This window comes from Falco peregrinus, chromosome W (assembly GCF_023634155.1).
Source record: "Falco peregrinus isolate bFalPer1 chromosome W, bFalPer1.pri, whole genome shotgun sequence".
NCBI lineage: Eukaryota > Metazoa > Chordata > Aves > Falconiformes > Falconidae > Falco > Falco peregrinus.
In genome coordinates this window covers 17,842,235-17,855,106 of record NC_073743.1, presented here as the reverse complement: position 1 = coordinate 17,855,106, position 12,872 = coordinate 17,842,235, and the positions used below count along the sequence as shown (strand labels likewise).

Below are 12,872 nucleotides of genomic sequence, written 5' to 3'. Positions count from 1 at the left end.
CCCATCAGCAAATGGCTTTTGTACACTTTGTGGGCCAGAGCAGAGACTCTGCTCAGTACCGTGGTTGTTCTCCCAGAGGCTGGGATATGACCCTGTGACGTTAGACACCAATAAGAGGGATGCCTGCCTTGCCAACAGTTGTTCTAATTGTTGCTGTTACAGAGTGCAATAGTGAGATTTTTGGAGGAAGTGCAACAAGCTATGAGAGATAGGCAAAGGCACAACAAATATTTATAAAAATGCTGTGTAACAACGCAGAGACTTTTAAAGGTTTTGCCTTAATGCGTGGCCAACCTTCTTGTCAATCTCCCTGAAGTTTGGATGCAGAATGGGAGTCATTTACAAGAAGCCAGAGAAGTTATTGGATCATAAACATATGGCAAGTCCTTCTTTGTTCAGCATTACAATTTGAATGCGGTAAGGTAAAACAGAATAAAGCAGAGCTTACCTGAAGAGGCTGAAGAATCATAAGTACTTCTGTCCTTCCTGTTTGTCCTGAAGGGCTGAATGTCCTTTTCCCTGTAAGTCCCAAAGCCTTCATAGCTTCTCCTTTTATTCCCACTTGCATCATTGTCCCGCTTCTCACTCGAGGAATTCATTTCACCAAACATGTCCAGGGACTCTGACCTTCCACTACTCTCAGTATTACCAGAGTATCTCTTTGTGCAAGAGTCAATGGGATCATTGCTTGAGTCACTTTTATCTTTACTCTGCGTCCACTGCTGGGCATCAGAAAGTGATAATGTAGACAACGTATCCACTTCAAAATTACTCTTTGAGCCTTTGTGTCCAGTTTCACAATGCTGGTGCTTCTGCTTCTCCTTATGCTTGCTTTTCTCATGGAGCAAGGAGAGGTCTTTATCTGAGCCACTTAGCCTTTCATTGATCACATGGCTGGAGAAGCCAGTGGACTTGCTAGAAAAGAGACCACTCAGATCTTCGTGTGTCCCTAACAGCCGCTCATCCTTATGCTTGTGCTTATGTTTGTGTTTCCTTTTGTGAAGTCGGCCACTGGAAAGGCTTGTTCCTCCAACCTTTGGAGGAGCCAAAGAGGACTGCATGTCTCCGAGGCCCATTCCCACAGGTGTTTGTAGGTGCACTCCATGTTTCGCTTTATGCTTGGCAGTGGTGGACATCTTCATATGAGAGCTTGCATGGAATTGGGGTGGGGGCACGGTAGGTCTCATAAATGGGGAAGCCGCTCCGAGCGTGTGAGACAGATACAAAGGAGCTGGATACTGACCATAGTAACCAAGATTCATCATAGGCATTGATGTGTAAGGCATTCCATAGGGTGCATAGTAACTCCCACTGGGAATAGGGTAACCGAACCCTTGTAAAAAAGGCACCTTTGTCATGGTGTCATTGGTTTTGGCAGGTCTACCACGCTTCTTCTTAGACTTCATGTCAGAGGTCCTGCGAAGATAGAGCAATGGGTCATACTGGATATATGGCACAGGGTAGTAGTGATCAAAATTAATCCTGAAGATGCTGGGATATGGATTTTCATGATAAAATGTGTAACTTCGATGGGAAATCCTGAACACTTGAAACTTATTGATGAGTTCCTCAAGGTCTGCCAGAAACTGGAGGTCATCTCTGTTCTGCAGGCTTTTCCTTTTCCTCTTGTGCTTTGGCTTTTTAATACTCTCATGAGAGAGAAAGTTATCCACAATGAGATGTTTCTGCCGGTGACCATGCCTGTTCTTTGTGCTGGTGTCAGATGGGATAGCCTCTGGGTTGTCCAGGGTGCAGAAATCAAAAGAGTATCTTCGGCGGGATTCTGAGCTTTTCTCTGCTTGGTCAGAAGTGCTGTTGTTGTCCGTACCTATCCCACTGTCGCTGGGTATGGTTTCCTCACTGTGAGACTCGCTCACCGGCGACAGCGTGACTTCTTTCAGAGAACCTATTTCACAGAGGTGGGAAGGTGAATTAGCCATTAACCTGGGTGGAGACAGCTTCCAAGTTCCACTGTGCATTCCTTTCTGGGTTTTCATAGGAAGAGCACTGATAGGTTGAAGATTTGGCATAGTTTTTAACTCTGAAAAATTTGTTTCAGTGCTTGCAGGGCTAAGGTTGCCATTAGTCCCCACTAACTGTGTCGAAAGCGGATGAATAGCTGCTGGTGACGATGCCACAAGTGACTGCAGATTGGAAGGCACTGCTGGGTTTTCTGGCTGGCTGGAAACAGGCCTTGAGTGCTTGATGGCTGTCTTAGGTTCTTCTGGCTGAGGCTGCAGCTCTGCTCTTGGCTTTCTGCCTCGTTTTTTACCAATGTAGATAGTCCCCCTCTTGCTGACATTGATCTGCTTTCCTAGTCTGGCATCAATGGTGGTTGGCCCAGCACTAGACAGTGGCTGGACTTTTGCTTTCAGAGCTATGCTGCTGGAGCAGGAGGACAAGATCTGGTTGAGAATATTCTTCCTCTTGAGGGTCTTCATTTTATTAATGGTCTTGATGGTCTTCTTATCTAAGACCCCAAGCTTCCCAACCTTTTTGTGAAACTTGAGTTCACCGATGGACTTGTCCTCTCCCGGGACCATCTGGGCCAACTTGGCCAGATTCCGTCTCCTCTTCCTTTTCTTTGTTCCTGGAAATTCATGATTGATTGGACTCACTGGGCTGGTGGAGGTTCCCTCATGAATGGTTTCAACAGTGAGCAAAGGCTGTTTCTTTGGTCGTCCTCTTTTTTTCTTGACAGGTGTGATCACAGTAAGACTGTCTGTATTGGTATACAGAGGGCTGGATGGTGTGATGGGGTAGGCTGAAGGAGGCTCCACCATCAGCTTCTCAGATGTTGTCATGGAGGTCTCTCGAAGGATAGATTTAGGCTTGCTGCAGGTCCATCGCCGCTTAGCTGCATGTTTAGGGTGCTGGACCTCAGATAATTTGCCAGCTGCAGGAAGATCGGTGGGTAGGAGAGTGGAAGTCACAGCTACAGATTTTCTGAGTCTAGTGGCACTGTTGAGGGAAGCTTTGTCAGTGAGCACACCGCTGTCAATAGCTATCAAGGGAGACTCATTTTCAATCACTTTTCCTGGCTTTGTGGCTCGAAGATCTTTTTTACTCCCCTCTGGTTGAGAGCTAGTCCTGTTTGCTACTTCACTGCTCATGATGAGTCCAGAAGGCAGGCTTTTCTTCTGGATGGTTTTCTCTATGGAAGATTTTGTGGATTGCCTTTTTTTCCTTTTGTGGCCAGATGTATCTGCTGTTGGAGATTTTATTGGGATAGTAATTCGTACACGACTGGTGTCACTTTCACAACTGCTAGTAGAAGTGGGATTCTGCTTCGAGAGTGATGTATCCAACACACTGTCCATCAAGTAAGACTCCTTTTTCCCTTCCATGCTGTCATATGCTTTTTGAGCACTCTTCACCCATTCGATTTCTGTGGTTTGGATGGTTTGACTTATCAAGTCCTTTTTGATGGACTTCTTCTTCATACTGCCGGCAGGCTGCTCAGGGGCCTCCAGCTGCCCACCCCCCTCCTGGTCACTGAGAGGCAAAAGCCCATTACACTCTGCGGCGCTGCTCAGCTGGGCGGCCGTGCTGATGTTGTTGGGCGATGGGACTGCGCTGCAAATGGCAAGATCTTTACTGCTGGCCGACAGCTGCCCCCACGTGCTGCTGGTGCAGGACTTTTTTGCTTGGGATTTACTGAAGGGAACTCCTGGCTCCGTAGTGGAGACCTTGGTGGCACTGACTGCTTCTTTACTAGGTTCTGTGTTGATGAAGCAACTTTGAGAAGCGGATCCAGTATCAGAGCTCACTGACCAGTCAAGGTGGTGCTGGTTACTACTTTTCTGCTGGTGCTTTGATTTTAAGGTGTCACTGGTGAAGTCTTGTTGGAGGCCCGGGTCATAGTGCAGAGCAGAATGCTTTTGTTGCCTGTCATAAACCTGGAAGATAGCAGAACATAAACAGCAAAAAACCAGATTAGTTTATCAGTCCATTCTTAACCCCTGGTTGCAGCTCTTTATTTGTACAGCGAATGACAACTCTTCTTAGCCCATGTCCCTGGAAGGGTTAGGAGCCTTTATAAAGTCGTCTTATACATGAGTCAAATTTGCATTTATATTCATGCATTGTAAACAAGTTTTGTTTTGTTTTGTCACTCTAAAAACAAAGGAAATATTTCTATAAATGCTAAATTTCTAAGGAAACATATTCTATTGATTTTTAATTTAAAACACAATATTCCTTTTCAATAGGTGAATGGTGCAACTCAGCCTCCTGTTGAGAATCTCTTTTTCCTAAAAAAATAATCCCTCACAGAACTTGATGCTCAACAACGGCAATTAAGCTCATTGTTGTAAACAAGAAAAATGCAAAATTATCTCGGAAGTTATAACAAACAAGAGGAAAACCCATGGGTCCACTTCCCTTTGAAGCTGGAATCTGCAAAGATTTACTTGCTTAAATTTCCACATTGAAGTCATCCCCACAAACCCAGGGCTTAAAATCATATGCACGGCGTCAAGTGTGAGGCACACTTGCAGGTTCAAGATTTGCATTACTACCTTTTTCCATTTTAATAATCTGCTATTTGCAATGTTGGTAAGAGATATTTTCAATATGATTTCTAATCCGACAGCAGCTCTTCAAGCCACAGAGGTTAGAGTAAGGGCAGAATTATGCTGCAGACTGTTTCAAAGCAAAAGCAAGTCTACTTTTTTTTTTCTTAGTGGGCCTCCTTCAGCTAAAAAAATTATGTTTGCTACAGCTGAAATCTTTTGATAATTCTCTTAAGGCAAAGAAAAAAATATTAATTTTTTAAAATTCCATTAACGAACCTCTTCCAGCCATTTGTTTTCTGTTACATTTAGAAGTGTTTTTTTTAAAAGCTCTGGGTCAAACTGTGCCACTGATTTTGTACACCTAGTACTGCAAACAACTGTTCTCAGCAAACCGTAAAAACACCATCCCAAATGCCAAATAAATGATGAGAGACTTAAAATAAATGTGTAACCAAGGAAAGAACAATAGAAAACAACTCCTAAGTGTCTCATGTTTCTGCAAACACCCTGTTACAATTAAGTTTTTATCAGTAGCATTACGTTAGATCCCTGTTCAGGGTATTTGCAGCAGCAGTTTTGGGGCACGGAGGCTGTCAGCATAAGAGGATTTTGAGCTGGGAAGCGAGGTGTCCCCAGTTCTGAGCAATTTCAGAGGGATTTGCAAAGTGCTAAACACCTCCAAGCCCAGGGTGCATTATTTAGTGACCAATAAACATACATGTTATTGGCAAATTCGTGTTGAGAGATTCTCCATGTGGGTATAAAAATGGGCATGTAGCTTTTCTGGAATAGGTAATAATGATGAAACTGTTCTGGTCTGTCATCTGAGGAATAATCAGGGACTCTTATATCCTGTGGATAGTTCAGCTGTCATGCACGTGGACCAGCCATGCTCAGGGAAAGCAGAGATTTTCAGGAATTATGGAGTGAGAAAATGAAAGCATGCAGCTGCGGCGGAGCTGCAGATGTCGTGGGCGAGTGACACCCGGTTTCTTCAGCCTGAAAAAAGAGCTGAAAGCATAAACAGCCCTTGGGGAATGAATCAGTTCCTCCTCCTCTTCCTCCTCGCAGTGGCCTCCTTTGCACAAGCCACACAGCGCAGGGTGGCCATGACTCGTGTCGTGCCGTGGGTGCCCTCCTTCGTCCCATGAATGGAGCCCACTCGTGTCCACGTCCTTGGGATGAGGCTAGGGAGGGGTCGAAAGGAAATCAGCAGCACTGGCACTGAAGCTTGATAGTTAGTTCTTATTTTAATTTTTTTTTTTTAAACTGATCACAAAACTCCTGAGCTTCATTTTAGCTCAGCTGTTTGGGGCTCCTCCTGTCCCCAAGCCACCAGGCTGGGTGCAGTGTCAGCTGGGCATGAGGTGTGCAGGAGGTGGCCATCCCCTGGGGAGGTCCCAGTGGGCTGGAGGTGGGTGTCCTCCATCCAAGCCTCACATGAAACATCATCTTCTTGAATTAGCATGTTTTCTGACTTGGAAAATCCCTTGAAATGATGGGTTGAGGCCTCTCTTGGTCCCCAGGACCCACACCAGGGCAGGGCAGGTTCTTTCTGCACAGATCCTGGCCTTATGGCTGCAATCAAAGCAGCTCTTTACACCCATGCTATTTCCAAAATGCTGAGCTGTGAAACTAAATGACCTGAAAAATTTCATTTGGAAGGAAGAAAAATAAAAAGAGAGAGAATTACAGCAGTGAGTGAAAACGTCACACCATGGCAACACCCTGGTCTCTCCAAGTCCACCACACACACACAGATGTCTAGCTGTCCTGGTTTCAGACCTGGGGTTAAACAACAACACTCGTTTAAAAGGAGCAATAATCTCTGATGTCTATTTTAAGGTAGTTAATAAGGGCTCAGAACGGAAAGACCAGCTATATATCAGCGATGAATGCTGATATATCGCTTGACTCCTCCAGCCTCATTTCCTCAGCCTGCATATTATAAAATGATGATGCAACTTCCAACATATCCCTAATGATAGCCCTGTCATTACTCCAGCACTGCAGGCCACCACAACATCTATCTAAAAATTCATGAGAAAGATATGCCTACATCCTCCAAGATACCAATTCTGGAGACATGTGATCACATGGATAAGCACTCCGATTTCAACAGTCCTTCAAAAAATGACCAGCCTCCAGGACCAGGGGACTCCATTTCCTAAGCGGGATGTCAAAACTATATATCTACCCAAGTACATAAGAGTCCACTGGGTTTCCTCATGCAGCTTCTTTCACCTTAACATTTCCTGTTCACTCTACCCTGCCAGGCACATCCATATCACCCCAAAATAATTCTTCTGCAGCACAACACCCAGAGATCATTTGGCTGAAGGTGGTTGGTTTCACTGGCTGCAATGGTTACGTAGGGACTGCTTACCTAAAAGCATTACTAAATCAGTTGAAAGTAATGCAGCCAAGTCTATTTTATTCCCCATCTATCCATCTGGGTTGCTGTCTGATCCCATTGGCCCTAATGTTTAGGCTTCAATTTTCCCTGCTGGGTGACCACCACCCTGAGAAGCCAGCAAGCCCCAGCTCAGCTAAGTTAAGCCTCTGCTGAGCTAGCGGAGGATGCCAGACCTGCCAGTAGGGTAAGGGCAAACAGGGTTCTTCAGAAACCTCTATCTTGATGCCTTTCACACAGATTCATTACTTTATTCATCAGTAAGCATGCAATATACTGCAGCTCCATAGGTCTTGGCAAGGGGCTGTTGACTGAAATAGAGTTCCTATGGCAGCACAGCTGAGACTGGCATCAATAATAGTAGGCTTTTTCATGAAAATGTTAAGATTTACTTTTATTTACTTTTTGGTTTACAAGACCCTAAAAATACTTGAAACTTCAGTGCCTGCTCCTGTTTGTAGTGTGCCCTTTCATTAAATGGGATGTTCTTCAGCAGCTAGCTCTCCTGCACTGAGAGTCTGCTCCTTCTTCTGTTGTGAAAGTATAAGCATAACGGAAACCATGCAATTTTATCCCATCTCACCAGACCTGGTCAATATTTCTCTTGGTTCTCAGTTTATTGGATGTACTTAGCAGGTAATAATCCCATCTTTCCTTTAAAGAAAATAAAATACGTATAAAGAAGCTAATAGTTTTCATAACTACAAAGAAGTTTGAGCAACATAATCCATCACACACTAAACCTTAGACTAAAAAATATTCTTATTAGTAGTATATGATTTTAATGCCAAATTCCTGACTTTCAGTCCATAGCTTTGGCAATGGCGGGTAGGCCTATCAGTAGGATACATCCCATATACTGGCAGCTGAAGAGCACTGGCACCAGAGAGCAGGGGAGGTGAAGCTGTGTGTTTACACCTGCCTTGCCAGACCTGTGCAACCCTGCATCTGTCGAGGTGACGACTCCTCTTACCAGTTCCATTCCGGCATGTAGCCCTTTTAAATGAGGGGATGAGACTGTCTCAGTCCCATGATGAGCAGCACCCTACTTTGCAAGCAGTATCCAGCAGTGGAATCCATCCCTCAGGGACTCTTTTCATTTAACTACTGGATGTCTTGCTCTGCCTTCCCATTCTCTTGCCAGAGGTTCTCTCTAAATCCACATGCTGCTCCCAGTCCCAAAGTAAAAAGTAGGAGGAGATGCCTGACACAAAATCAAAAGCTTAGTAAAATAATAAGAAAAAAATCCAAATAAATGAATATAAAATAATAATAATAAAAAGATAAAACATGCAATTAGAGAAACCCATCACCTGAAAAAACTCTGATTGCTTGCAGGGGATGGTCCCCCCCTGCTGCAGACATACCTTTCTGGGGAGGTATCACACATACAGCTTGTCAAGAATCTGGCTTGCAAATCAAAGTTAATACTACAATGCCCCCTCTTTAAATCATTTGCAGATCCATCTGTGTAATGGCTCCTCAAGTGTAATTCCCTATTAAGAGGCTTTATCTGGAGAGATAAGCAGCTGGTTCCCATGTCACTAATTGCTGTCTGCTGTGATTTTAAAACATCTGCACCATTGTGCTCTTCATTTTCATATTCTAATCACCCTGAAACTTGAAAAAGGTACATCATTTATTGTTTCTGTTGGTTAATTAGTACAGGGTCTCCTTGCAGAGACAATTTAAAGGCAGTCAGAACCTCAATCAGCAAGTTTGTTTTAAAAATTAATAACATCAGGAGCGTCTGTGGGGATTGGCATCCACAGTGACACATCAGAGTGTGTTCTGGGGACATACCATCCTTTGTTGTTTTCTTTATAGGCTAGAAATAAAATTAAAAAAAAAAAAAAAAGAGGAAAGGCTTTCCTAAATGAATAATGTCACTTAGAATCAGAGTCTTGGGAAGTGCTTGCTTTTATTTCAGGGCCAACCCTGCCTCTCCAGTGAGAACAAATCTCATCAAAACACCGTGTAATACTTCTGTGTGGTCTAGGAACTCATAAGCCAGTTTTGGTAACGATTTCCACAACTGAGACCTGGCATCTCATTGGAAATCCATGGGGTGAAGCTGTGACTGCTTGGACGTATGTGGGCATTGGCTCCGCTTGCCACCCGGGTTGGCTCGATGCTGGATCACCAGGTGTTATCTCCAAGCCATGCAGAGCAGGATATTAACTCAGGCATGGCACTCTGCTATGGCAGTGATATTGAATGCAGAGGGGACCTGCCTCATACCCAGCCAGCTCAGAGCAAAGGCAGGCCTCAATTTGTACCTGCTTTAACTCAAGCTTACACTTGAAAGTACTCCCGACAAGGCTGATAACAGACCTTTGGTGCCTAACAAAAGGTCAGCCTGAGATTTTCAAGACTGAACAAGTAAATCTGGCAGCACTGAGGTTAAGTGGCAAATGCAACAGGCATCTGCCTTCTGAAAAGTCAGACTCTGTTTTGGCCTTTTGCAAGGAGCTCCTAAAAACTGGAGAAGCTCCAGGTGATTTGTTCCTCTTGAAAAAGCTTTCTCTTCAGTTTTTGCTTCCTAGACATGCATGAGAACATGTTACTGGAAAAGAAAACCCTTTGAGAGGAAGAAAAAACTGAGATTTCTAGCTCCAACACATAAATAAATAATCCTGGCTCAGCTCATACTTTTGCTCAAAATTGAGTGTTTCCTCTTGTGTCCCAACAGGACAGCTGCAAACTGCTCACTTGAAGGCTCTAATCAGAACTACAGGTTGGAGATATTTCATAGATTTTGGTCAGTGCACTGAGCCTTCCTGGGCTAGCATTACTCTGTAAATAAAAGATGCCAAGGGGAGGAGACACCAGGTTCAGGAGAACATAACTCTGGCCTGATGGCTTACAGGTTGAGAGGTCATTGACATGAGATGTGATTACTTTATAGGAAGGGTCTGTCATCAAGTCAAGTCTGTTCATAATTATGACTGAAATGATTTCAGGAAGCCCTCTGTGACTCGAACTCCCTCTAAGAGGAGCGATCACGACCCAACATATGACACTTGTTGGAAGTACAAACAGTAGTGTTTTCTGAGAACCCCCACTAGTTCAAAACTGATGTAGGGGCTTTAATTCCAATTAAAATACTAATGGAAAACACATTAGCAGGCGCTAACATAAAATTAATCACTCTCATCCCAAACAAGGGGATTTTCCAGAGTCACTCCCAGAGTTTACTCCTTCCCCAGCTCCCTGAGTCTTCAATAGCACAGAGCCCAAACACCACCACACTCACAGGAGTGAGGATCATTTGTTAGACATTGAAAGAGGCAGGAATTAACACGAAGCTGCAGGGGGGCTACTTGAGAGCAAGCCACAGCATGGGGTGGATGTGGGTTAATTAAAAACAAAGCATCACCTGTTTGTGTCTGTTCATCGAACACAAACATCGCAGGCTGTGGTACAAGTCTTGCACAAATCAGGAGGATGTGCACTGAAGCTGCTGGAGTCCTTCCAGATTTGCACTCCCATTGCTGCATAGCTCTGCCTTCCCTGAGATATTTGTGTTATCGTGTCAATACAGAGAAACTGAAGTTCAGGCTTTTGCATTATAATTGTTTTGAGAATACCTATCTAAAGCACTTATCCTTAAGGAGAAGAAAAAGCAATGCACAGAGATTAAAGAAGGTACCAAAGATGCTCGTGTGGTTGCAAATTGTAATTTTTCACGCATTCCTGGTAAAGCATCATGCTTTGCTAAATAATTCAGAAATTACAAAGTTGCAAATTAATTTTGCTACTAGCTTTAAGCTGGATCACTTGCAGACTATTTGAATCTTCTGATGGATTTCAGACCCTTCCATTTTCCACATACAGAGATTGGGGATTTTATGTGGGCAAATTGCAACAACATGTTGAATTTATAAAGGTAGGGTTTGGTGCTGTGGGCTGATCTGCTCCTTACTAGTGGGATAGATCCATCTCTGCACATATTTTCTTTATCAAATGTTTAAACAACCCTGGTGTTTTCAGGGCTTTGTATTAAGCACCGAGTCTGGGAAAACTCTAAACAATGGGATTTTTCCTGTCATCTCCAACAAAGAGCCCATCACCACCGGCATAACAATGCAGTTTAAATATCGTGTTTAAGCATAACACAGTTTGCTGCCACAGTTTAGGCAGCTGGGAGGGAACAACTGGGTACCAGCTAAGGTGGATGACAATGGGACTCATACAATTTTGCCCATTCATCTGGTGAGATAACTCTGGTTCAGTCCCTGTTTGGCCTCAAGCCAGTGCGAAGATTTTTAAACAAGAACTACAGACATGACGGCCGCAAAGCCAGGGCTCACAGAGCAAGGTGTCTTTGCTAAGCTGCCTGTTTTTGTTTGTCTGAAAGCCTTGATAATGAACTTAGCTGCAGCAGTGATATTAAGGCTTGATTATTCATATATAAAACATACTTCCATCCCTTCAGAAGTGAGATAGTTCCATGGAGCTTGACCTACTCTTCTTGTTGTGTAACTACAATGTTGCACGTCCAGTTTTCTATCTCGCCTCTCTTTGCTCTGTAATATCAAGTGGTAGAGAGCAATGTATATCTGTATAGTAACTTGGCCAAAATCAAACAGCAGAAGGATCCCAAGATGGACTGGGACTTGCAGAAATGCAAGCCCTGAGGGGTATTCATCTCTGAAACATTTGTGTTGTTGTCCAGGACGTTAATGCTTCGGTACGTCTTGGATTACTAAATTGGAAATAAGGATGTGAACATCTGTGCACCCTAAGTTTTTGCTATAATTTTTAAAAGCCTGCAGTGCTTAATTTGCATTGAAAGATTTCTTTTATCCTTCATTTTGTATAGGAATTGCAGTGTTACTCATAATACTTTTTTTTTTTTTTTCCAAAGGGGTGGGGGAAATATAAATGGCTTTTCCATTGAGGCCACTGATTCTTTCCACTGGAGTTAAATAATTTGATTATAAATTGAGTCCTTAAATGTCAAGGAGATGCTGAATCCACCTGAAAACAGGCATTTAGAGAAGCTCATAAAAGCTGTGAGCTCCAGTCAGTTAGCTCATTGTTCTTTTAGCATGCACTTCCATTTAGCAGTTACTAACCGCCAGATTAATTCTTTCAAAGCATCCTGATTGCAGCTAAGGTCTAGCATGAAGTACTGCATGTGCAACAGCATTAGCAAAAAGTCCAGAAACCTGCCAGAACATCTATCTGGTGCAGCTGGGTTAAAGCTCATGAAAATTTGCAGGAGAGGTCAAATATACAGTATCTTCCCACTTTCTGGCATTAAGATCTGAGTTCCTGTACCATGAATTCCAAGAGAGCATTACCTGTGCCTTCAGCAAATTCACCCTGAAAAGATAAATTTCAGTGATCTGCAGCAAAATGTGGGAGGTTCGTTCCCATTGGAAAATCTGCCTAAAGAGGTCATTTGAGACGCATTTCTGGCTCCACTGGGAACATTTAGAAAAGTCACTGCACTCTGTACAAAGCTAGCAAGGGTGTGGGGTGTACCATCCGGAGATGGGACATGTCCTGCACTCTCTCAAAAAGCTGGTCTCAGATCAGACTCCTAGGTGTGATTCTCCTTTGGATTTTACCAGTAAAATAATTATCTTCTGATGGAAGGGAATAGCAGCACACGCATCTTTCCTTGCTCTGCATGTAGTCCTTCTAACTGTCCAGGCAGGCATGCAGTGAAACCTGTCCCATTTGCAAAAGGGATGAGTGGAATTTCAGAAGCTTTATACTCCTAGTTTGCCTATAAACCATGCCTATTTTTCACCCCTGTGGCAGATAAAAAGTGATCCCTCTCTCCTTTTCCTTAGAACCCCAGGAGGTGATAACTGGGGAAATTTGCTGCATGTGCTGGAGATGTAAAAAGCATGGCAGATATCTGTTTCTGGACTAGAGGTGATGTCCTGTGACATAGTTGTTGAGGATTGCAGTCCTCAGTCAGGTAT

The 12,872-nt window shown here is 43.6% G+C and overlaps 1 protein-coding gene across 4 annotated transcripts in view; it reads right to left on the bottom strand.

Moving 5' to 3' along the window:
• Positions 1-12,872, bottom strand: part of LOC101920929 (SET-binding protein) — a 271,629-nt gene that overhangs the window by 89,027 nt on the left and 169,730 nt on the right. For all 4 annotated transcript variants that reach the window (XM_055792952.1, XM_055792956.1, XM_055792953.1 and 1 more), the window contains one exon: positions 449-3,899. In XM_055792952.1, the coding sequence (XP_055648927.1) occupies positions 449-3,899 (3,451 nt within the window). The remainder of the gene's footprint in view (positions 1-448; positions 3,900-12,872) is intronic.